This window comes from Melospiza melodia, chromosome 1, assembly GCF_035770615.1.
Source record: "Melospiza melodia melodia isolate bMelMel2 chromosome 1, bMelMel2.pri, whole genome shotgun sequence".
NCBI lineage: Eukaryota > Metazoa > Chordata > Aves > Passeriformes > Passerellidae > Melospiza > Melospiza melodia.
This window is the reverse complement of record NC_086194.1, coordinates 45,454,256-45,480,308: the sequence shown is the minus strand read 5'-3', so window position 1 is coordinate 45,480,308 and position 26,053 is coordinate 45,454,256. Positions and strand designations below refer to the sequence as shown.

The window sequence follows — 26,053 nt, the reverse complement described above, 5'->3', positions numbered from 1 at the left end:
TCTCTTCCCCCACCTTAGTGTGCACTGGAACAACATTAGCTTATCTGCCAGACGGAGCCTTAAGTGACATTGCCAAGGGTAAATCCCCTGAAGAGCAGTTCAGGCTACTGCAGCCTGATAACTCATAGTCCGTGTGATCCACTGAATTTCATTAACAGCCCTTTTTTCCAGAATTACAGGGTTTGAGGAAAAAGTGTATTTGAAAAAAAAAAAAAGGGTAGAGCAGAAAGTGCTGTTGTTTGCTGTGACAGCTGATGAATTTTTTGAAAACTTATTGACTTCTAGATAAGTCAGTGTAGCTTCTTAAAGAGTCACCTATGGTGATAGACTGAACTTCCTCATACTTTCTTCAGTCTGACAAAACTCCTGGTTCCACCTTAATGATTAACAATCTCAACCAGTCTAAGTAAATATTTGCTATGGGTGATACTGTGATCACTGTGGTGTGGCTGGGTATTACCAAAACCATTTCTTATTTTGCATGCGTACTTTGCTGTCTTGTACCATAAACCCAGTTCTTATCAACTTAATGTGACCTAGTCGCTTTCTGATGAGCAGTGCCCCTAACAGTAATGGAGAGTTGCTTATTCATGGAGTAATGCTACTGCATGCCATGCAATGAGTAGGTGACATGATGGAATCCTAATCATATATCTAAGAACATGTGTTTTGACCTGCTGATTATTTTTTAAATAAAATCAAGATATTGTTCTTCAGAGAAGAAAGTTTTAACATTTTAAGTTTGTTCTGCTGCTGACAAAAGCAAGTACTTGTAACAAGAGGAGCATTTGTATTACCAGTATCACATGAATATTGGATTTTTTTGAGGGTGGGGGGGGTAGGGGGTGTGTTGAGTTTTGTTTGTTTGTTGTTTTGTTTGGTTTGAGTTTTTAGCTCTTGATGTGCTCGTCCAAAAGTTGACATAAGCAGTTCTTTAGATGAAAACTTAAGCACATCTAAACTTAGAAAGATATTTCTTGCAATGAATGGGAGTTGAACTTAAGTGGTCCTAGTGCATGGTTTCCAGTTCAGAATATTCTGTGATCCTCCCCCAATGGTACTGCCTATCTGATTAATGTTTTGCTTTATTTCTTTGCAGTTTTATGTGCTGAAAGAGTGGGCCAGATGACTAAAACATACAATGACATAGATGCTGTAACACGTCTTCTTGAAGAGGCAAGTACTACATCTGTTTAAGGACCCGTACAGTGTGACAAAGTAGTGCTGAAATTACATGGTACCACTAATAAACATTGTTGGTAGGTTGTCCTTCAGTGTGGAAGAATAAGGGCTCTAAGTGTATGTACACTTTATCTAATTGGTCAGCTAAATATTCTTTCTAAATAAAGATCATTTGTTTACCTCACTCAAATGGATTTATTACTTCTGGTTATTTTTCAGTTGAGGCCATGTAACTTGTTTTTGGCCAAATGTTTGCTCTAATGAAGGAGGAGGAGAAGGAATCATCTTAAGATGACACATATTTTTACAGTATGTGTAAAACTGAGAGTGTCATTACTGATGGATATATTCTCTTCAGAAAATAATTTTTAAAATCTCACAGACTTCTTTTCATAATAATTTGTTCAGATAATTTCTTTCCAGAGAAGTACATAGGCACAAAATTAGAAAATACTAGTACTCCATTTGCCTTCTTTCCCTTATATTTGGTTGATTTGGTTGTTTTTTTGTGGGGTTTTTATGCCATTATTATGAAAATTGGTATTCCTGTAATCCTTAGCACTCAAGAAATGTCAAAAAGCAGCTGTCATGGTACTATGCATATGTTCAATAAAAGTCATGATAAATTGTTTTACTAAAATCAGCTGTATTTCTGCAGTAAACTTGAGCAATGATTTTCTGAAGAATGCTTATGAGTAATTCTTTAGGTGAAAACTGTTACAATTGTATCAGTTCATGGCTGACTGCAATTTAGTCCTTTATACTCAATTGCTTGCTTATTGCAATAGCAATGTCAAAAATGGTATCTTTCTAGCCAATTGGGTGGTCTGTTATTCCTCTAATTCTGCAAAAAAACAAGCATGGGAATGAATACTCACATCTCCCACCTGTTCTGGATACCCCCCAATGCAGTACAGTCTTATATTTTGTGCTTTGAGCCAAACCCATTCAAACACCTCTGTACAAATTTGTTAAAACTGATGTGTTACCCAAAAAACTTCTCCTGGAATAATTCAACACCTTGTAGTAACAGGCTGTTAACTTGTTTGTGCCCTCTTCCCTTTGCCTTGTTTGGCTGAGATTTACTGCGTTTGGTCTGTGGCTCCTTCTAGTACTGATGGCGGCATTCTGCCAAACTGTTTCCTCCCCTGAGTCCCTGTGGCCAAATGTCTGTAGATCCAGGCATCACACTCAGGGGAGCAATGCTTGAAGGACTTGCTGAGCCAGTGTTTTAAAGTTTCTTGTGTACTTTCCTACCTGGATATTTGGAAGGGAAAAATAAAGGCGTGTATAACATGCCAAACTTTATTAAAATAAATACTTTCAGTAAGCCTTTTTGTTTTGTTTTGTTTGTCCTTTGTTTCCAATGAAATTACTCTGTTCATAGGGATAGGTGCACTTACAGTTCTCCTTTGTTCTCCATGTGATGGTTATCTTAAGAGATTACAACCATTTACAGAATTTAACTCCTTCTGTTGCTTTCACATATAAGAGCGAGAGAAAAAGCAAAAGCCACCCCTTGTCTGTCCTTCATGTTTGCAAGCTTCAGGTGCTTGCATTACAACGTTGAAAGGTGCAGCATTTGAGAAGATAGAAAAGAGAAGATCTTGAAACAGCATGTGTGCAGATATTTCAGAAATCTGTGCCTATAGCCCTGAAACTAAGGAAAGAAAGTGGCACCAGGCCTGCCTGGGTATGTGGTAAAAATTGGAGCAGGTCTCATCATGAATCTGCTTTCTCATCTTTTTCTAATAATAGTGTAAATGTGTCTTAGTTCTCAGTATTATTTTTTTTACCTATAGCTGTAATAAATTGGTTCCTTAGCATTGTGTTAGTAAGAGACCTGTCCCCAAACTGAAATTTAGAGCTGAATTGCTAAAAATTGGGTTAGGAGTATTGGGGAGGTTATTTGAAGAGCCTGAACATGGACTTACATTCCTCAAATTGGAAGTTAAAAAACATTGCTGCTAGATAGTTCCTCCTCTGTGAAGTCACAACTGCAGCAATATATTTTCTCCACTCCATATTTATGAAGTGAGCCAAATTAGTGAACAAAATAAGTTGGCTTAAAATATGTCCAAACATATTTTGGATAACTTAGTGGCACCTATTTTTCTGAAAGATTGTACATAAGATCGCATAAAGATTTTATGACTTGATAATGCCAGTAGCTTTTAATGCAAATATAAGTCTGACCTTCAGAAACCATTTGGAAAATGCTATTTGCAGATACAGCATTGATCAGTCACCTCTCTTTTTATTTACTGGTTATTATATAACTTTTTTTTTTCCATTATGAAAGCCTCTTCATTCAAATTCATTGACTTCAAATCCATGTGAACACTAGCTGTATGTTTTGTTGGCTTTGTCATTAATGTACACATGACATAAGGTAGCATTTCATCATAAAATCTGGGTGGCAGTCAGGGGCAGTAAGTAAGCTCCAAACAGTATTTTCACTGACAGGGAGAAAATTCTTCCTCAGATGGTGTTAACTAAGGGTATACTAGGAAGTTAACCACCATTATACCACTATTGAAAAATCTAGTAGTTAAATAAGAAAATGATAAATGAAATGCTTAATGAACAGCGCAAAATTTTATGCAATTTATCATCCTCTCCCAAGTAGATTACAGTCCCATGTACCAGCTTCTGCAAGGCTGAGACATCCTTATGTACATGTCAACGGGATAAGCTCCTTGGTTTTCTTTGTACTTGTGGTGAATTGTCAAGACAGGTGATTTCCAGTACTGTGCTCATAGAGGAGGGGGAGGAAGAGGCCAAGCATGACATGAGAGTAACCACTTAATGTGGTTTGGGACATCTGCTAAAAGGAAAGGGTTAGGATTTATTTTTATACAAAAGCACTAATGCAAAGCACTAACACAAAAATAGGAGCTGAATGTTCATTGTGGTGGAACTGGCTTCTACTCCTGCATAGCTTGTTGCCTTTTATTTGTAGGTAGATCGAGTGGAAACTGAAGAATGCTTTGAGAGAGGGTCAGTCATTTCTGAACAATGCTGTTGTATGCAAGATATGCATACAAGATATGTGAGAGTAGAAAAGGAAAATCAGCAAAACCCCCCGAACAAATAAGTCCTCACAGAAGGAAAAACTATTTATTGTTAAGTGCTTGTTTCTTCCATTTCAAGGCAACTTTACCCTCCCTCTGATCCTTTGGTAATTAAAAAAATATAAATTGAAGTTGGCTTTCTGTTCTTAATGCTTCACAGAAAGAACGGGACTTAGAATTAGCTGCTCGGATTGGCCAGTCGCTGTTAAAGAAGAATAAATCACTGACAGAAAGAAATGATTTCCTAGAGGAGCAAGTAGAACACATCAGAGAAGAGGTAAGATTTTTGTGCCTGAATGCTGTATATGCAGTGATGTGGGGAAATTTCTTCTAGCTTCACCTTGTCCATGCATTTGGCTGTGGGCAACCTGTTCCTGTGTCTGACCACCCTCCCTGCAAAAAATGTGTTCCTTATATCTAGTCTAAATCTGCTCTCCTTTGGTTTAAAACCATTGCACTTTATCCTATCACAACAGACCTTGCTAAAAGGTCTGTTCCCATCTCCCTTATAAACCCCCTTGAAAGCACTGAAAGGCTGCAATATGGTCTCCCTAGAGCGTTACCTTCTCCATGCTGAACAACCCCAACACTCTCAGCCATCCCTTATAGGACAAGGAATATTTTTGTGGCCCTCCTCTAGACCTACTTGAACAAGTCCATGTCTGTCTTATCCTGAGGACTCCGGAGCTGGGTGATCACCAGAGAACAGCTGAGGAGGAAAATCCCCTCCCTCAACTTGTTGGCCATGCTACTTTTGATGCAGCCGAGGGGATGGTTGGCTTTCTGGTCTGGGAGTGCACACATTGGTGTGATCAGTAAAACACACCAGAAAGCTTATATCATTTCAAGTAGCACCTGTGCTTTAAAACAGGTCTTTAGCTGTAAGTACAACTGTCATTAAACTCCAGCTTAATAAATGAGCTAGAAGTCAATGTTATTTCTCCTATTCTGAGGCAGTGGCCTTGCTTTTTGAATCTCACCTGTATGTGGTTTTGAGCAAGACAGAGAGTGAGAGAACGATGAACCACAGTAGAGTAAAAACTTTTAAAATGGTTCATAATTAACACTGCTCAGGGTTGTGAGATGTTGCATTATGAACATCTCACATGAAGGATAAAGTGCAGATGGAGTGGTCAGTGATGTGTGATAAATGGTGGTGGAGCAAACACAATGAAATAATATCCTTTGATGTGCCCCTCTCCTTTTTGGCATGGATAACTAGTTCTGTTCTCTCCCAAAGGAGTGCTGTTGCTTGCTGCCCAAGTCCCATCATGAGGCAGACCAATTTATTTGTGTGTTGGTCAGTATGACATGTACTAGGTGTGTGCAAGGTGACTGAGCAGGACTGTGAATTCATATCATCCATCCAAAGTGGAAAATTTGATTGAGGAGGGTAGAGGGCAGGGGCAGGCTGCCTCTGTCCACGTCTGTTTTCATTTAGTGGAACTGAGGAGCAGCATTAGGAAACGTGCCACCAAAAATAAGCCTCTTACCAGGTGGCTTGGTATGTTGGGCCATATGTTCTGTCAACACCCCTCTTTCACACTGTTATTTTGATTTCTTCAGAAACTGATGCTTTTAAGGCAGAGCTCATCAGACTTTAAAGTCATGACACTTCTGTGTACTGAAAATCTGCCTTTAATAGGTACAGATTTTCTATTAAAACTGAATTTTGAATATTTTAACAGAACAGTAACTAAGACAACTGTCTTTGAGGGCAAAAGATAAGAGAAACAAAATAATTTGATACTTCTAAAATTCTGTAAAAATTGCCTAAAAATGGTTTGTCTGGGAGATTTGTGTTTTCTGTTATACAGGGACAAATTATTTCTGATGTGTGGTGTAAAATTAAGGTTTTGTTGGTATATATAGCACAGCATGAATTATTTAGCTTTATATCTATATTTGTCTCATGGCAAGAATAATTTAGCTTTATATCTCCTTGACCTTTGTCATGACAAAACCTTCTGTCTATTCCATTAAGCAGAAAGAGTTTTTCCTCTGTGCTGGTAACATGCCACGTTGATAGATACATGTTGGAGTTATAAAGACCTGTTCAAAGTGCATCAGATTCTTGGGTTCGTCTTTTGAGCTTGTTTTGTTAGGCACTGCTAAGTTTAAGAAGGGGCTGTGATCATGTTCAGTAAAAACTGTTGTAACTGAGATTTTTGATGTACTAGAGGAGAAAAGGTGAGTGGACTGAAGCAAGCCCTTTAGTGTGGGCACAGACACTTCGGTCTCAGCTTACTGTTTCACTACTATATTCTAGAAGCATAAACATAATGAGGAAACGTTCTTAATTGTGAAGTATTTTGCTTTACAGGGGTGGGTGTCTGCTTTTCAACAGAGAGTGTAGTTCCCAGGTACAGTGTGTCTATCTGCTGCTCAGTAAGAATGCTGCAGCTCCATGTTCCTTTCTCTAAAATGGTGCTGCCTACACTTTGGTACTGTCTTCTTTGACATTAGAGCTCAATATCAAAGAAAAGTAAACTGTAAATCTGCACAATGTGAATTGTATTCAGGATGGAGTAGCTCACTAGGTTTTAGCTTCTCCTAATCTTTCTAAATCCCCTTTTTCCTCTATGTATTTTGGCCTATGTTTCTGAAGCTAAAATGGCAGCACTTCCAATGCAGTCAGTCCTCAAATAGCACCACCTCAAACCTGTGTTAACCTCTGGGTAATGCAGCCCTCTAGACCTGTTATTCAAGTTCCAGGTCACCTGTCAGAGTTTGTGTTTTGATAGTAGCAGGTTTCAAAGTCCAGGTTTGATTTTGTTCTGTGTAAAGTGAGAGGAAAGGACAAAGCTGAATTATAATCTGGAACCATGACTTAAAAAATGGAACATTGCTTTTGGTCTATTAAGAGTAGAAAGTAATGTTGTAAAGACAGAAATGCTCTTTGACTTGGTACTTGTATGTGTGCTTTTTGCATACAGTGTAACAGGGTGTCTTTCTTTTGAGTGATTCTAACCTGTTAAGCACTTAGTTGTTGTCAGGAAAAGCAAATCAACTCTATTCTTTAAACAATTGTTCATGATTTAGTAAATATTGATTCTTTGAATTAGGTTCCAGGTCTTTAAACTGTTGTTCTCTGGGTGAGGATAATTTTATCTTCTAATTAAATTATTTTAAGATAGGTACAGCTATTTCATGAATTAGTTCTGAAGCTGAGTAAAGCTGTCAGGCCAGCAGAGGCAATTAGAAGCCTGAAGAGATGAGCTATCACCATGCTTGGTTTGTGGATGTCTAGGCCTTGTCCCATGCGCAGTGAGGGCTCAGTCCCTATTGCTGGATAACAAAACCAAGATTGTGCAACAGTAACGTGGCAGCACTGGCTCCAGAGGGCACATCTGGCAGTGGCTTGTGAAAATATTTCTGTTCATAAAAGAAATTCAGTGTTTTGCAGTGTGAAAATGTGTCCTGGGTCTGTCCGGGATGCTGATAATACTCTTCACCAGCCTACCTTTTGCTGTGCTTTGTCTTTTCTTTTTCCTTCATGCCCCTCCCAGCTTCCCCAGCTTTTTTTTTTTTTTTTTCCTCTTTCACTCTGTCCACCATATGCACAAGATGCTGGGAAACTGACCCAAACTGACCAAAGGGATGTTCTATACCATGTGTTGTTATGTTCAACAATAGAAGGTCAGGGAAAGGAGGAAGAATCTGGGACATTCATGGTTATGGTGTTTGTCTTTAGAAGTGACAGTTCTGTGTGCCAAGGTCCCACTTTCCAGTAAGTGGCTGAACATGCACCTGCTCATCTAAAACAGTGAATAAATTCTTTATTTTACTTTGCTTGCATGGGAGGCTTTGCTTCACTTATTAAACTGTCTCAGCAAGAAGTTTTTCTTGCTCTTGAGCTTCTGAGTCTCTCCTTCATCCTGTGGGAATTGTGGGGCAGACTGTGTGCTCAGCAGGTGGGTGCTTAGCTGCTCACCAAAGTTAACACACCACACACAAAATGCTGCATCAAAGGGAGGGGTTGCTGGAAGTTACTGTGAGTGTTTCACAGTTTCACAGCCTGATTGAGATTGGAAGTGAGCTCTGGAGGTCATCTTGTCCAAACCTTCAGGACCCCCTACAATCCATTGCCGAGGACCATGTCCAGATGGTGTTTGACTATGTCCAAGCATGGAGACCCCACAAGCTCTCTGGGCAAGCTGTGCCAGTGCTCAGTCACCTTCACAATTAAAAAGTTGCACCCGATGTTTAGGAGGAACCACCCATGTTTATGCCTATTGTTTCAGGTCTTGTTTCATTAGAAGATCAACCTTTCTGACTGTTCACTCTCTTTTGGAGGTTTGGAATGCTCGGAAATGGCAGTAAAAATAGTATTCTCAGTCTTTTTAATTCATACAAAAAAAAAAAACAGTAGCAAGAGCTGGAGATGATCTAGTGTCCACCCACAGACAGCATCTGCATTCTTGCTTCTTAAAGAGCCTGAGTTATAATGTGCCGAAGGGAAGTAAATCATTATTTTTGGTTCAGCATTTTAACTCTTCCTGAAATGGAGAAAGCGAGCCTCCAAAAATTAATGCACAAATTTTGTTTAATAGCTTTCTAAAATGTGGTTGGATGGGGATGTTTTTTTTCCCCTTGCTATTTAGAACCCATGTCTCAGGAGGACTTGGTGCCTTAGCACTTCTCATTACATAGAACAGTCATAGTTAAGTAAATGACCTTGTTTGCCTCAAATTGTGAACAATTCAAGTGCTTTTTAGGATTGCATCTGCTCTTTTGTTCCATGAATATGGAGTTCAAATCTATGTAATTGATATTCTCTGTTTTTTTCCTAATAATAACTACAAAGAAAAGTATGCTTACAATATGAAAAACAGTTTATTAAAAAGCAACATACTGTGCATTTTTTACATGGGAAAGTGCAAACTGAGGGCCAAGTCTTGCAGTACAAGTGGAAGGGAATGGATGTGTGTGATCAGTTATGCTGTCTGTAGTTGTGCAAGGCAAATAAAAGTAATCTCCTGCTGCTGGCATCTTAAGTCACAGCTGTGAAGTTGTGTATGTGCTACTGTCTAATTGGGCTTTTAATCCTTTTCTTGGAGAATAGCAATATAAAGTAACAAAGATGACATTTGTAGAGCTCACAATTCATTAGGGTAAGCATTCAAAGGAATCCTAATCACCCACTTTTGATGTTTCGTTAATTTTTGTTGCATGCGTATACAAAGTATGGGAATCCCACAAACTACTTTACTGGAGCCAAAAAATCCCAGAAACTGACTGCAGCCTTCACTGTTGGAACAGCCTCAGAACAGCAGCCTCCTACTCTGTGGTGGTGTTCTGCAGCTCAACCCGCACTTGAGTCACAATTGTAACCTTACTACACAAGCATTTCAGTAATTTTATGTAAAGCCTCTTGGAGAGGAGGAAATGACAGCATCTGAGGCCTGCAAGGTCAGCATCCATGCCAGAAGGTGACAGTCATCACACAAAATGAATAAACGCAATGTTTGGCTTGATTGTGCCACAATTGTTTCTTGCTGTATCATTGCAATATATCCATTACTGTGCATGTGAATCTAGACTAATGCAACAGTGAGTCAGGATTGCTCCTCTTAAAGAAGGTAAAAAAGAAACATGTCTAATAGCAGTGAATAATTGTATATTTGGACCAGTGAAAAATCATTTAGTGGCTACTTTAAACGGGTACACTTTCCCTTCTTTCTAAGAAATAAAAGAAATCATTCTGGTCTGTTCCAGTCTTGGAGTCTTGATTTAGTCCAAGATGATGTCTGGAGAGTGAATAACAGGCTAATTTGTGGTGAGTTTGCTTAAAAATGTGTCTGGAAAATCAGCTTACTGATCTGTGAGCTCTTTCTTTGTGTAGGTTTCTCAGCTGCGCCATGAGCTGTCCATGAAAGATGAACTGCTCCAGTTCTACACCAGTGCTGCTGAAGAGAGCGAGCCGGAGTCCGTCTGTTCCACCCCGTAAGTTAAGTTAATCGATCTGCAGCGCTGAGCTGTCATCTGTTGGATGATTTCATCACTTTGAAAAGTGGTAAAATTGCCCCAGTGTTGGCTGGCACTATAAATGGGACTCAGAACTTGGTGCAAGGTCCATCTGGAAGGACTTGCACTGAGCCAGCTGGCTATCCAGGTGCCTACAGGAGCCAGGAGGGGAGGCTGCTGGCACCACGCTGCAACTTTCAGAGGAACTGGGTCACTGTTGTGCTGGGGCAGCTGTGGCTCTCACTGGCAGCAGCCCAGTACACCACACACATTTGCATGTGCTAGGACATGCTATATGAGTGACCTTTGTGCTTGAAGGACCTCTGAAGGCACTATGGGAAAATTCCAAGCCAAGGGAAAGAAATAAAGCATGGCTTGCAGGGTGTGTTCCAGGTACTTAGCTGCTGAACAGCATTGCAGGCTCTAAGGAGCTGTCTGCCCTTGCAGAGTTACTGCTGCATTCTGATGAAGCATGTGCAGCATTAATCAGGAGCTATTGGATGGCTCCCTGTAGTAACATGGTTTCTTTTCTCATAGCCTTGACTGAACAACTTTTCCATAGGGAATGTGCAAAATAATAAATAACATTTTAAATGTTCTCTTTTGAAATTCACTACGAATTTATTGCTGCCCAAAAGTAATGGCATGAATAAACTCATAATAATAAGTATTTCATGTAGCTCTGTTTGCTTTTGAGACTTGTGTTCAGTCTGTGTTTCTGTAAGATTTGCCATAGTATATGTAAAAATTATTTTAAATTTGTTGCTTTTTCCTACAAGGCTGAAGAGAAATGAATCTTCTTCCTCCGTCCAGAACTACTTTCATTTGGACTCTCTTCAAAAGAAGCTCAAGGACCTTGAAGAGGAAAATGTTGTGCTTAGATCTGAGGTGAAATTGCTCCCTTTGTTTTGATTAATATAGTTGTTCATCTAAGTGCTAGAACACAGGTATTGAGAAGCTTGTATTAAAAGCTGGGAGTCTAACTAAGAGTATGATTCCACATGTAACAGATCCCTCTGTGATTGTTTAATCACCATCCTTTATCCTTTTAAATGAAGGAAAGGCTGAAATGTGGAATCACAGAATACATAGTCACAGAATTGGTTAGGTTGGAAAGAGCTCTAAGGTCATTGGGGCCAACCTTAGACCAATCAATACCTTATCAACTAGACCAGAGCCCTGAGTGCCACGTCCAGTCCTTTCTTGAACACCTCCTGGTACAGTGACTCCAGCTCATTCCAATGTCATATCACCCTTTCTGTGAAGAAATTCTTCCCAAATGAAGCTACGTGCGAAACAGTGTTTGTGTAGTAAGAATGTGCAGGAAAATGGACAGATTTTGGAGTCCAGGATTGCACTTTGGAAAAGGTTGTAAAGGGCTGACCTGGCAGATACATGTGACTTGAGCTGCAGATCTCAGGTTTGTAGGCTGACATGGTCCCTGATACTAATTCAGTATTGGTCAACATGCAAATTTCTTGCATTACATTTCTTCATTTTGTGTTTCAAGTCAAGGCAGTTAATATTTTAAATTGAATGTACTTTTCTTCTCTTTATTTCTTATAATATTCTGCTTGTTTCACAGATGACACAGGTTTTTAAAGTTTAATAATTGACTATGAAGTGAATAATTTTATATTTTCAAACCAAGTTTTAAACGTGGGAGCATGTTACCACTTTGCAAACATGTAGCAGAGTATAGCAGGAGGGATACTTTCCGTCTAAGAGTGAATATATGAAAACAGAATGTTACTTCCATTTTCCACTGCAAATGCAGGGCCCATTGTAAATAGGTAGTGTCACATCTTTGCACAAGACACCAGGTAATGGAGACTGCTGTGCTCTTAACTGAGAAGGTGCACAAGGAAGATGAGCAATAGATGGTCTGAGAATAATGAACATTAGAACTGAGAGAGCCGCTGCATCAGAGCTCTGGAGTAGGAAACCCCATGCAGCACTGCCTTCCCATCCAGGGAGATGAAGTCTGTGCCAGCAAGGCACAGGATGAAGCCAGATCTGAAAGCTGTGAGCTGTGCAGTTGTCTGTAGATGCAGTCTGTGGGTGTCTGTGCATGCCCCCAGCTTTGGGAATAGGTTACAGACCCACTGAGGTGGTGCCAGACAGAACCAGCTGGCTGCAGCCATGCTGCTCTTGGCACTGCCAGAGTCACAGTGGAAAATACAAACCAGGCAAGGAGCTTGCATTAAGGTTTTTTATGGGTTACAGTTTTCAAATAGGATCAAATAGCATGTTTTTTAAATACCTGAATGTTTAATTCAGTTATTTAAACCAAGCATTTCTTTGGTTTTTGATGACCCCTGGCTTTGCTCAGTGAGCAGATCAAGTCCTGCATGCGAGTGCTTTGTATGCCCAAGCCTTTCTTTTTCTTTTTACTTTTAGTACAAAATACACAAGTGACATCTAGTGGGGATATGGTGATAATGATGCAAGTTTCTCCATACAGTCATGTCTCTGCTGAATGTTCACCTGGCCTCTTTTTCCAGAACATGTGGGAGGACAGGCAAAAACTGTAGTTTCTCACTGTCTTCCTGAAGGAGTGATTAGAATAGCTTGTCTTTCTGAAGCAGATGGAAGTGCAACAACAGACTGGCAAAGAACAAATGTGCTAATGTAGCATATTTGATGTGGATTTCTTGAACAGGCCTGTCAGCTGAAGACTGAAACAATTACTTATGAAGAGAAAGAACAACAACTTGTCAATGACTGTGTAAAAGAGCTAAGTATGTGCCTACTTCTTTATACCTTTTTGAGATAGGTCAGTAAAAATCTGAAACAGATCAGTCAGTCATGTTTTTCTGTGGTAGTTATTTTCCTTTTACAAATGGTTATGAGGAGAAAACTTCTGGGCTGAAATTTCACAGCAGAAAATGTTGGCTGAAAGCTAATTTTTTCTCATTTAAAAATAGTTTTGCATTGAAAGTGTTCAGTCTCCTTTGAAGCATGAGCACTTGATGCCTTTCTGGTTGTGCCCTACTGTGTTTTTCAAAAATACCTTACTGTGAATTGGGGGTAGGATTTTGCTGAAGCAAGTGATGTTCCAAAAGAACATCTTTATGCTTACTTGTCTGATTTTGGGTTTGTGATGTTAATTTTGATTACTTATCTTAAAGGGGATGCAAACATCCAGATTGCCAATATCTCTGAAGAGCTAGCAAAGAAAACTGAAGATGCTGCCCGGCAGCAAGAAGAAATCACTCATCTTCTCTCTCAGATAGTCGACCTGCAGAAAAAGGCAAAAGCTGTAAGCAATCCAGTTGAGACACTACTGTTGTTATTTGCTACTAATATAACTGGAGGACAGATTAAAATCCTCTCTGTACTAGAACCTAAAGGAAATATTCCACCTTCCTTATGTGGATGACCTTGTTTGGTGTTTAATATCTGGCATACTTGACTAGAAAGCATCAATTTATTAAATGATGCATAGATGGTTTCTCAAATGCAATAGTTAAAATTCTTTTAAATATTAGATACAAAACTCTGCTCTGAGTTATGTCGGTGAGACAAGAGTGTCAGTGCAAGTATTTCAGTGGGCACATACTTGTTTGGAGGTTCATTTAGCAAGGTGCAATCTAATGCTGTGTGTTCTTGTGTAAACATTTTAAAGGTGTAGATAATTATTGCTGTGGAGGAGAGGTGAGAATAGTTACAATGTTGCTAATTATCTGTAGTATAAGATACAAATATCACAGGACAAAACATCACAGTATTTCTAACATTTTTGGCATATTTTAGTGTGCAGTTGAAAATGAGGAACTTGTCCAGCATCTGGGAGCAGCTAAAGATGCCCAGAGACAGCTCACAGCTGAGGTGAGTACATTACTTAGTAAAACAATAATTTAGTAGCTGAGCAATGACTGTTCACTTTGCAATGAGAGGTTCAGTCTGAGTTGGATCAGAAGTATTAAATAGTTTTGCCTGTGTATATGGAATGAAGGAACATTTATGTTCCTAATAGAGTTCAAACCCTTTTCTTTCCTATTCTCTGCTCCTTCAAATGATACACATTTTGAAACACAGAGGCTTATGGGCTGTACAGGAACACATTTAGAGTTTGACTTCTCTAGGCTGGTAATTTCTGCCTGTTTTAACTAGTGAGATAACATGGAAGAGCTCATTGATGCTCTGTTTGTTCAGTGTATAAACATAAGGCCGTCCAGTACTTCAGGTTGTCTTATGGGTGCTACATTTGCATGAAAAAAAATTTACAAGATGGAATTAATAGAGCTTGATCCCTTTAGGATGTGTCTTGCACTTGCACTACTTGGTAATGAAGATGGGAATGGCCAGAGAAGCTTTCCAGTGTGTGGAGCTTTTGTGTCTGTGGTGCTCAACAAAGATTGGGCTCATGCCTCACCATTGCTTTCTTAGGAAAGAAAATGAACCAGATCTCTTTGTCTAGACCAAATAGCTTGGTTTATGAAAGTTGGAATGGTTTATGAAAGTGGTGTTTCAGACTTATGCCCCTTTGCCAAACTTAGTTGAAGTGGCTGATGAACTCAAAAGCTGTGAGGGCACACAGACATCTGTAGACAGAGTGATTACATAAGATGTGTTTCCTGAGAAAGCTAAAAATAAGGCATAGTCTTAGGCTGTTGAAAGCTATACGTGTATATGTATTGTTTGCATGAAAGTCCTGGCTTTAGAATTCCTAAGTCCTTTGGACCATTGGAGAATGTCTTGTCCTCAGACCATGGTGTTTGTCACTGTGGTCATCATGGCACTGATTAAGCACTAAACCTGATCAGACTAAAGATGCTTTTTTAGCTCTGTATCTTCTCCTTGTCAATGGTTTCACATGGAAGGAAAGGAAAGGAAAGAAATGGAGCAAACAGTTCCTTCCACATTGTTACCCTCCCTGCCTGCCTTCCCATCAGTTATTAATGATCCTCCAGTGATACTCAGTTGTTGGAGATTGATTCCTTTAAAGTGGGATATTCTTCCCTACACTATTATTGTTTACCAGTATTAAAAAAAAAAATTGGAGAATTTTTGTGGTAATAGTGCACCCCATGAGGTCTTGGACTGTTTTCTCTATGTTACAGTTGCGAGAGCTGGAAGACAAGTATGCAGAGTGCATGGAAATGCTTCATGAGGCTCAAGAAGAGCTGAAAAACCTTAGGAACAAGACAATGCCAAATGCTATATCACGTCGGTACCACTCCCTTGGTCTCTTTCCTATGGTAAGCAGATTTAAGGGAAAACCTGCACACACCAAGCAAAGGAAGTGTGTTTGCATCTGACTTACAGCTTCAGGGATAGGATGCTAGTCTGAGATAAGCATGGGTGAAATGTGTATTTGCATAGTCTTAAAGGATGCCTGAGTGATCAGTTTTGCAAACCTGGTTCTGAAACAGTGGTGCTGTGCAGCTCTGCTGCAGTGTTACATACAGCCTGCAGCTGTGTATGCTTATGCTGTGAAACCTGGTTAACAGGTTAAGCATTAACAGGTCCTTACATACTTCTATACATCTTTGTTAGGCATCTCCTGTACTGTGGTGGCTGATGTTCATTAGGTCCTTGCTGTTTGTCTTCAATTTCCTTGGAGATAAAACTTCCTAATAACATAACTATGGTTTCCAGACCTGGCATCTTTCTCATCGTTTATGATATACATTTTAATTCTTCAGTCTAAACCTCTGAACAGGGTTAAAAGCAAAACTTTTTGTTTTATAATGACTGAAAATTCAGTGGTTCATTAAAAGAATGTTAGTTGTTAATCTGTATTATGGCAACGAGTTATGGTGGTTTCTCTGGTGTTACGAACTTTCTTTACCTGATTTCATGTGATTATGACATTTAAAACTCAGGAAATATGCAGTGCCCTCAATGAAATGAAAAAAAGAGTGGATAAGAATGTGTGCAGTAACTTGCTCTGCTTGCCTGAAAGTAGTTAGACCATTGCCTCTAGAGTAGTTAGATTACTTCTGAAGGCAACGGTACCAGTGGCTTCTTTTGAAAAACATTAATGTAATCATGCAGCAAAATCTGGCCTGCCTTGTCTTACTGCTGAAGAAGAAGACATTTTATTTGTGCTCACAAGAAGTAAATTGCCAGCAAAGGCTTAGCTTGTCTTTTTATGCTCCCTTCTGAGACTGAATGCAGGCCAAATCAAAGTGCAGACATTTAATAATACAAGTTGTGCTTGCAAAAATAATACAAATTGTGCTTGCACAAATACAGCTGAAAGCTGTGAAAAGTATGTTTGTGCTGAGAGAGGTTTATATTTTTTGTGTGAAAATGCTTTTCAGACATTGAATCATGGGACAAAAGATCATTTGGGTTTGTTAATGTTTGATAGTAAGACCCTGCACCCAGCAGTAAAACTTAGTGACCAGTTATGAAAAATTGATGGTCTGTTACCTCTAACCTTATGGAGAAAGTATATAGTGCTTTATGCCAAGAATCATGTCGTTTTTGTGGATGGGTAGATAATGCTGTGGTTTGTAAATGAGAACATAAAGAGCAAAACTTTATACATGAAAGATGAGTGTTGCTGGAGATGAAATTCAGTCTGGGTAGCTGGATCATGTTGTTGCCTACAATGCTTTTTTAAGGTTTTTAGGCAGATATTATGTATCATCAGATGGTACATACTGCAGGAAAATGAAGCCATATTTTGTCAGTGCTTTAAATACCTACATTAGTTTTCTAGTCATTTTTCATATTTAAACATTCCTTTTTTTCTTCTAGAAATACTCTTCATTATTTATTATTTTGTATAAGTAATTTATTATTTTCTGTCATGCCAACCTGTTAATACTATGATATTTGTTTCTCTTTTGTGCTTATTTTTAACAGGATTCTTTGGCAGCAGAGATAGAAGGGTCAATGAGGAAAGAACTGCATTTGGATGAACCCGACTCTCCTGACTTGGCGTACGACTGAAAAGAATTGTTTCCTAATAGATTGGTTATATCTGAATTTAATTATTTGATGAGAAGAGAAGAAACAGGAAATAGTTAAACTAAATATTTAGAAAGAAATATTTCTAGCTGAACGTGAATAATAGAGAGAAAGGAAAACAAAATGCCTAGTTTTTGGGGCGTTTTATTTTCTCCTAAAGCTGCTGAAAGAAAACACCTATATACTGGCTTTGCTTTGTCTTGTAAATTTCTTTCCTTATTGGTGAGTGCTGAGAATGAGAAAAGATTTGTTTTCTTGTGTGTTACTATGCTAGATTTCTTCAAGTACCAGTTAGAGGAGGAGTTCAAGTTCTTGGTGAGTTTTATAACATAAGTTACCAGGTTGATGTAATCCAGTTTTTAACAGGAAGAACATCAGGGCAGTAAGGGATTTGGAATGGTTGGGTACTTAGTGTGATGCCCATTATGCCTGTGCTGAAGTTCTGTTGAATTAAACAAGAGAGTAGTTTGAAACATGTTAAGTGCTTGCGACAGCCCCAAAGCTATAGATAGATACAGCTTGGCAGAAATGGCCTCCCTGATGCCAGTTGCATGTGTACTCCAATAGGTTTATCTCACAGATTTGTACAAAGCATGGATTGTTTAATTTGAAATAAGTTAATCCAGTTTACAGGGTCTGTTACAGAAGCATAGTTTACAAAACTGGAGAGTCAGGCAAGGTACAGTAGGCACTTCCGGAAACCTTCTAATTGCATTTACAAAATGCCTGATGCATACACTGACCTTTTCTGAGCCTGAGCCAAGAACTGCAAATGAGGCTTTGACAGAGTGAAATGTTGGTTGGAAAAATGTAAGATCAGAAAGTTGTGAGCGTGCTCAAACCCCATAGGATCCTTTCATCCTTTCAGTATAACCTTAACTTAAAGCTAGTTTAACTTCTTTAGAATATCTTATTTACTTTGCCTGTACCAGAGGAGGATACTTTTCTTTTTGGTCGCATGACTTGTCTTGGTTTTATTTATTTGTGCAGTGGTAGTAACTGCAAGCTCCATGGGACTATTTATTGATAAATACTCTTAGATTCAGCCTCATAAAGATATACTGCTATGGTCCTGGAGCCTCCACACAAAGGGTGCAACTGTTGAGCCCCCATGGACAGAAGGAAAGAAATTTAAATTATATTAAATAGCCTAAGGCATGCAGTCACTGTTACAACCTGGCAGTGTTACCTTTCAGATAGAAGAAATGTGCTATCCTTGTGTTCAGCCACTGTTGAACTGTAAAATAAAGCAGTGGTGGCACTGCTGCAGTGTGATGTAGGGTAATTTTATTCTGTCAAAAAATTTCTGCTGAAGTGTCATCTGATGTCAGTCTTGAACCAGGTGAATGAAGCTTGTTATGGTATAAACACAATGATGATAAAGAGTGAACTGTAGAAGTAGGTCAAATATTAGGTCTCCAGCCTTGACAGCCTCTCTCTCAAGTCCTGGTCCATTATATGTCTGGGATATTTTTCATTTTTTAAAAAGTGCTATTTAAGGGGACTGGAAATTGATTTCAGAGAGAAAAGATACAGGACTTGCTTGCATGGAGATACTCAGGAGAGTACATTCAAATCTCCTTTAAAATGGATTAGTCCGTTTATAGTTAAGAGTTGAATGGAGATCAATTCTGGTTTTTAAAATGTCATTTTTACATAATGACTTTATGGCACTTTTAGCTGACGTACTGAAATGCTCTTTCAATTATTTTTTGTTACTATTTGAAAGGGTCCATGCACATGATTGTCACATGTTCTGTCAAAAATATTCTAAGGTGATGGGAGAATTCTATTGATGGATTGAATGTAATGGCCACACTGTAGCTAGTATGGGACCCTACTCATGCTACTTTACAGAACTATATACAAAACCAAAGTGTTTGATAGACCTGCAAATAGGAAGGGCTGTTAATAAGCTGTTACCCACAAACAGGTAACATCTTCTCATGGTAATAAGTTACTGAGTGATTATTAACTGTGTGTGTGTTTTGCAGCCATCAGAAGCGGGTCTTCGAGACAGTGAGAAATGTCAATCAAGTTGTCAAGCAGAGATCCATGACTCCGTCACCAATGAATATCCCAGGCTCTAACCAGTCCTCTGCTATGAACTCAGTCATTTCTAGCTGTGTCAGCACTCCACGTTCCAGTTTCTATGGGGGAGACATCTCTAACATTATGATAGACAACAAGACCAATAGCATCATCTTAGAGACAGAGTCCTCCGACAACGGGTCAGTACCAGAGCACTGGAATTTGCCTTTTCTTACTTTCTGACATAAAGGTAGTGTTCCTGTTTTCCTCCTTTTGTCTTATGTAGTGCAGTTATCACAGTGGCATACGTCCTCAAAGTCTATTTTGTGCTTATAGTTTTTGGACACTCAAGTTTATTTAAAAAATAAAGCTTTTAGAAAGTACTCGATGTGTATCGATCAGTGTCTGCAACTCAGACCCGTTCTGAGATGCAACATCACCAGATGATGTAAAACCACCCTTTGTTTTTATCTGTCAACACTTAAAAATAATTAAATTTTCACCATGTTACATAAAAACCAGGAAATTCTGATTCCAGATGCAGCTACAGTTAACTGTTTTGATCCTAAAAATGAATAAAGCGTGCATCTGTAGATTACCTAATATGAAAACTTACAAACAAAACCAATCAGAACTTTGCTTTTATAGCTACTTGTCTCTTCTTCCAGTACAGCTCCATACTATATGCTGTATATACTTTTCATTAAAATGGCTTCATTTTTCAAAACAATATATGTTTGTCAGTATAATATACTCTTGTGACTCACTGTGGTGTTCTTACAGCATTGGCCCTTTAACATGGGGCCTGCTTACCTGAGTTTACATAACTGTGAGAGACACACAGCAAGTAGACAACTGTCACCTCTTTGTAGGAGGAAGCTCTTAAGTAAAGTGCAGGTTTCCAGGCAGAAACTAGGACTCAAAATTTTTACTATGAAAGAGAAACAGAAAACTGGTGTTTGCCTTTGAGCTCTTCAGATGAGGAGCAAGTTGCTCCCAGACACAGTAATGTAAAGGTACTGGTGAGTGTCTCAAAACTGTCATATGTAAGTCTAAAACATTTCTAACAATGTGTTTGTTCCCTCCCACCATTTTTTTTTTTTCTGTGTCCCCCTTTATGTTTTAGAAATGAAGACAGGATGAAGAAGCCTGGAACTCCAGGGACTCCAGGCTCCAGTGACCTAGAGACTGCCCTGCGTAGGCTCTCCCTCAGGCGGGAGAATTACCTCTCGGAGCGCAAGTTCTTTGAGGAGGAGCAGGAAAGGAAGTTGCGGGAACTGGCAGAAAAGGGAGAACTCCACAGTGGTTCCGTTACCCCCACAGAGAGCATCATGTCACTGGGAACTCACTCCAGATTTTCAGAATTCACTGGATATTCAGGAATGTCTATCAGCAGTCGCTCCTACCTGCCAGAAAAGCTGCAGATTGTGAAACCACTAGAAGGTGATAACAAAGGGCCTCGGCCTTTATCTGTTGTTATTAGTGACTCTTTGTGGTCCCTAATCCATCACCAGAAAGCAGGAAATCTTTGCAATACATACTCTTTTTACTTTAGAGACAGTACTCCACGCTGTTGGTTTGAGATCTTCTAACTAATATATTGTTCCACAAGCCTTAAAAGTGTTAGGAAACAAGCCCAGCCAAAGCAGTAAAATCAATATTGCAGTAAAATCAATATTGCACATCATCAGTGCAGCTTTACATCCAACCTAAACGTTACCATTTCATAATTGGAAAAGGAAGGTGGATAAGGCTATGAAATCTAAACAGCAAGAGTTCTGTAAATTAGTATCTGGAAAGTCTGTTACCTCCTTCAGTTAGTCCAGTTAGTCTCATAAGACTCTTACAGTGATTCAAAATTATCTCTGGGCTTAATTGGTTGTTTAAGTGGTCACATGATTCACTATGGCTTTGTGTTTCATGTGTGAAGTAGGTGGGGATTTTTAAAGTCAAATTTCCTTCATACATTGTCTCAGAAAAAGGCAAGGTAGAGATAGATGATAGTCAGGGTTAGAGCTGCATTTCAAGGTTCATTTCAATAGACTGTTTAGAAAAAGCTGTTAAAGCAAATGTAGTGTAGTCTGCCTGGCTTTCTTCAGTTGTTTCAGGTTGTAGCTGGAAGTTAGTTGAGTCAAGTCCTTCAGATTTTAAACCAAATTAAGTTTCCCTGTAGTACTTCACAAATACACTAGGTAACATCATTTAGGTTGGCTTCTCTCTCTTTTTTCCTTTACCAGAACTCTTGTATTACATTGCATTATGTGTGTTTTAATTGCAGAAGTTTCTTTTTTTTTTCATCTGTTTAGAACAAGTTTATTTCATTTATGAGGAGCATATAGCATGGCACGTACTCAGAAGCAAAAATAAGCATTCTTATGTCCTGAAGAAAGTGATGTACTGTATCAACCTATTCAAATGAAACTTAGCAATAGCACACCAACCCATACTCTTGAGCAGATTTGAATAGTTTGTTTTCGTGGCTGCTTTTAAATGGTCATGAAAGTTCTTGTACCAGATGAGGGAAAGGATGATCCCACTTTGTTTCAGTTTCTCGTTGCTACCACTGTAATAGATTTCTGTCACCATCCCATTATATCTGCTTTTGTCTTCCAATAAACTCTTAAAGTCTTTATCATCTTTCTATCTGTCTGGGTTTTTTTTTCCCTTGGTTTTGTTCAATGTTTTCACTGGGTCATTTCTCTCTTGAAATTATTGCACCTTTTAAAGTACTTCCCATGTTTGGTTTTAGATCTTATTTGTAGCATGTTTGTGTCTGCCTGTTTCATAAATTTTGTGTTTTTTAACTTTTATTAACTAAAAATCTTCATGATTTTGTTTTTCATTTCAGCTTAGTTTATTTTCTGAGTATTTTTCATGAACCTTAGCTTTTTTTTCAACTTCATGGACGCCTTCAGACTACTGGGGAAAAACAGTCTGCTGTACCTGCAGACTGCTATAAGTAGCTGTGTCTTTGGTTTTATTACTGTTTTGGGTGCTTATGTCAAAAAACAGAAAAAAAAATTAGTTCAATAATAAATTTGCTATAGGTTAATGACTTCTGCTTCTTTAAAGCAATCTTTTAAATCCCCCAGGAAAAAAAAGTGGCAGAAAAACTAAGAAATTAATCTTTTGCACCTTTAAAAATCAACACATGCTATCTTTTAGTCAAACAGGAGGATTGCTTGATGTGACTTGTTTTATAGTCCAGTGAGATTTGTTTTGTTTGGTTTTTTTTTTGTTTTTTTTTAACTATGCACCTGTGACTCATTGTGTCATAAGCACAAAATAGCGCTATCTGTAGGAAGACTAAAAACTGGGACTGACTGTGTCTTCAGCCACTTCGCTACAATTGTAGGAGCAACACACTGTGAATTTCTAAGCTTTCTCTGATGCTCAAAGCCTATGTGCAATCATGCAGAGATACCAAGAATATAGGAAAAAAGTTTACTTTATTCCTATACTTACTTTGTTCTTATTCCTTCTTCCTTCAGTGGCATGTCCCACTGTTACACAGTAATTCCCTAATGCCAGCTGTTTCTGATAATTTACAAAACCATCTGGGACTGAATGTAGGCCAAAGAAGTGTTGTATTTCCCTCTTCTTTTGACTTCTGCTACTTTCTCTTTTTGTTGGGGATTTACAATTGTTGGATTCCCTTGTACATTTGTGTTCATTTTCTGTATAGGAAATTAAAGCTCCCTTACACACATTTTGTGAGATCAAGACTAGTGTCAGGTATATCTTGTTTATGATGGAGCTAAGGCCATTTTGATTTCTGTACTTTCAATAGAAATGTTAAAACTCAATATATTTTGGTAAATATATTTCCTATGGGAAAATGTGGGATCTATATTTAAAATGGAGTGCTTCTATTCTGCTGAGTTTATTTTAAGTATAAGTTTTGGTGTGCTTTAAGGTGAAAAAGATTACATCTCCAGAAGTAAGCATGTAGAAGTTAATTAACTTTTTTATACTTGCATGCAGTGCAGAAAGAAATTTTTATTTCCTTTGTTCTTTAATTCTTGAAATAGACTGACAGAAAACCTCTGCTCTTAGGTTAAGGCTTGACAATATCTATCACTTCTTCACATTCTGGGGTATTTCTTTTATATAAAAGGAAAAAAAACTTGGCCTTTGTGATAATTCAGAAGTAAACACAAGTTATAAGGATGTCTCTTCTCCCATTTTAATAGTTTCTACTTCTTGAGTCTCGAGGGTGCAAATTTTCTCTAATTTCTCTAGATTTATTTAAATAAAAGCAAAAAAAATATAAATAGGATCATTAGCCAAAGTAATCTAGCAGATCCATTTATTCAGAGGTAAAAAATTACAGATCTTAAAAAGTGAGATAGGCTTAATTAAAATGCCACCCATTGTTCCCAGTCATTCTAGAGAAAGAGTTTTTCCCTGTCCACTTCCTATTTACAATAAGTTTCCTCGTGCAATATGTGAAATGGCAATTTTTCTCATTCCACAGGATTTTTCTCAGATTGAAAATGTATATGAGAGCCACCCCTTCTCTAGTTATTACAGTTGTTTAAGCTTTTACATACACCATGTAATGAATTGAATATTCTTGGACTTTGAATATGGATGAAACATTTGTATGCCAGCTCTTTGAATGAGTGGGTATTTCACTTTGCAGAGAGGGAACAGGAAAAAGACTGCAAAAAGTGCTCTGATTTGCAGGCAGAGGTGTAAAGAAGAAAGTTTTGTTTGTGTCATATGACATATGTGATTTTAAGTCAGATTTTTCAACACAGTGATGGTGGGCACACAGGAAAATGCAGACCCCAGTGTTTAATTGCTACTTGAGGAATCAAATAAATTCTCCCTTGATTTTACTGGGTCCATCTCGGTGTATATATTAATTTTTCCTGATCCATTGCTGTTTCTGACTGTCTCCTATTAAACCTTGAATATTGAATGCTCTTCTCTGTAAAATGCACCTCCCTTTTCAAAACATTTCTCTGCCAAGGATGAAGCTACAGGTACAGTAGCATTTAGTTATGTAGTAGTTGAATTCCTGTAGCCTAGGGCCCACACAGGCATTTAGCCTTGACGTGTAGTTCAGAGCTGTGTATCTGCTTACACGTGCCTGAAGTTGGTGGGGTTTTCTAACATATGGTACAAAGCTAAAATTGCTGTGCAGTCTGTGTGACTACTGTCCTCCTGTTAGCCACTGGCAGAAAATTCTGGCATGTTTTCAGCACTTGTCTTAGTTTGAGCTTAATGTGGGAATATGTGGTAAATGTTCCTCTTAGAGCTTTCTGTGATGGTGCTCAGATCAACTGCTACAATGTAAATTCTTTCTACTCCTGCTTAATCCTGTGAATCGAAGTGGATGAGGATATTTACAGGGAGGGGATGTGCATGTGCACAAGTGTGCTGCTTCTCACCACCAGGCTTTGCATAAGTGCTGATGTGATCAGTTTATTACGCACTGGTGTGGAAATGCTGAAGCACAGGTGAAGCAGTTTTGTGCTGTAGCATGTCTCCCTAGACACATTAAACCCAGAAACATTAAAGGTTTGGAGCTCCCAAACCTTTGGTCTTCTGGATGAATTAAGTGGGACTTTGTGTTTTAGGTCTTGGATTGCTTACTAATTGATTTTGGTTGTCTTTCTGTTCCCTTTCAAGGTTCTGCCACTTTGCACCACTGGCAGCAGCTGGCTCAGCCTCACTTGGGTGGGATCCTGGACCCGAGGCCCGGGGTTGTCACTAAGGGCTTCAGGACCCTAGACCTGGACCTGGATGAAGTGTACTGCCTTAATGACTATGAGGAAGATGAGACAGGTGACATTTCTTACAAGGGCCTAACTACCTCGACGCCAGTTCAGCACACAGAGACCTCAGGTGAGAGGTCACAAGCACAAGTGACTGTTTCAGAGAACAAGAATAACCCCCGCCAATCTCAGGCTTTCACAGAGGAGATGCAGGAGCCCGCGACTGACGATGATGAGGGGTCTGGTGAGGGAAACTCATTAAGTCCAGTAAAACTGACATCTTTACAGGATTTTGATTACTGGGCCATTCTCACGTCTCTTCAGAACAGCATCCATAATATTGCTTTGTGTGTAGCATCTGCACGATAGTGCGTGCAGTGGTTAGAACATAACCATTCTAACATTGGCTCAAAATTCGTTTCTTTGATAATCTTTTGATTTGGTTTTCAGTAACAGCATCTGTGGTCAATATTTTACTCTATTTTGATAAGAGAAGGCTGCTAAAAGGAAGTGGTTCATTCACAAACCTTTGTGTGGCATGTATTCAAAATGTGTGTTTATTTAGTGCGCACTCTGAAGTGTGTGTAATGTACAGATTACATATATTTTGTATTGCTGTAGTGCAGATACTCTTCTGACAGTTCATAAGAGGTGATGCCATGTTTTAGATGTTTGTACTTTGGGAAAAAAACAAAGACTAAATGATTGGTGCACTAAAGGTTCCTCCATCTTGCCCTTGCTGAAACAAATGGAGTGCCTTGAAAACCACCAAAGAAATTCTGAAAGTTTAATTCACTTACCTCAGATACAGTTACCTGTTTTTAAAGTCTTTCTGCGATAAAGAATTAAGGGAATGTTTTTATGCAGTCACTAATAACATTTCCCTTACTTTTTCTCCACCACACTATTAAACCCTGTCCTTCCTATTTATACTGTATTAAGACATAAACATTTTTAAGTCACACAGTACTGCATGAGTTATTAGATACTCTGACACTAGAAGTCTGACACTGACACTAGAAGTCTGTTATTGCACAAGATTACAGATTCTCAAGACTATCGAAGTGGTTTGAGTTTGTGTGATTTCTCTCTTGCTCTTGGGATTTGGGGGTTTTTGTTTTAATAAGCTACATAGTCTTCATTAAG

At 38.7% G+C, this 26,053-nt stretch overlaps 1 protein-coding gene across 6 annotated transcripts in view; it reads left to right on the top strand.

The window, feature by feature from the left end:
- TRAK1 (trafficking kinesin protein 1) overlaps positions 1 to 26,053 on the top strand; it is a 126,220-nt gene that overhangs the window by 85,365 nt on the left and 14,802 nt on the right. For 4 of the 6 annotated variants that reach the window (XM_063156413.1, XM_063156395.1, XM_063156387.1 and 1 more), the window contains 12 exons: positions 1,100 to 1,176; positions 4,417 to 4,533; positions 10,102 to 10,202; positions 11,003 to 11,111; positions 12,886 to 12,964; positions 13,355 to 13,485; positions 13,980 to 14,054; positions 15,290 to 15,427; positions 17,046 to 17,122; positions 19,145 to 19,381; positions 20,308 to 20,624; positions 24,822 to 25,151. In XM_063156413.1, the coding sequence (XP_063012483.1) occupies positions 1,126 to 1,176; positions 4,417 to 4,533; positions 10,102 to 10,202; positions 11,003 to 11,111; positions 12,886 to 12,964; positions 13,355 to 13,485; positions 13,980 to 14,054; positions 15,290 to 15,427; positions 17,046 to 17,122; positions 19,145 to 19,381; positions 20,308 to 20,624; positions 24,822 to 25,151 (1,762 nt within the window). In that variant the 5' untranslated portion in view covers positions 1,100 to 1,125. The remainder of the gene's footprint in view (positions 1 to 1,099; positions 1,177 to 4,416; positions 4,534 to 10,101; positions 10,203 to 11,002; positions 11,112 to 12,885; positions 12,965 to 13,354; positions 13,486 to 13,979; positions 14,055 to 15,289; positions 15,428 to 17,045; positions 17,123 to 19,144; positions 19,382 to 20,307; positions 20,625 to 24,821; positions 25,152 to 26,053) is intronic. The other 2 variants (XM_063156404.1, XM_063156430.1) reach the window with 1 other exon arrangement.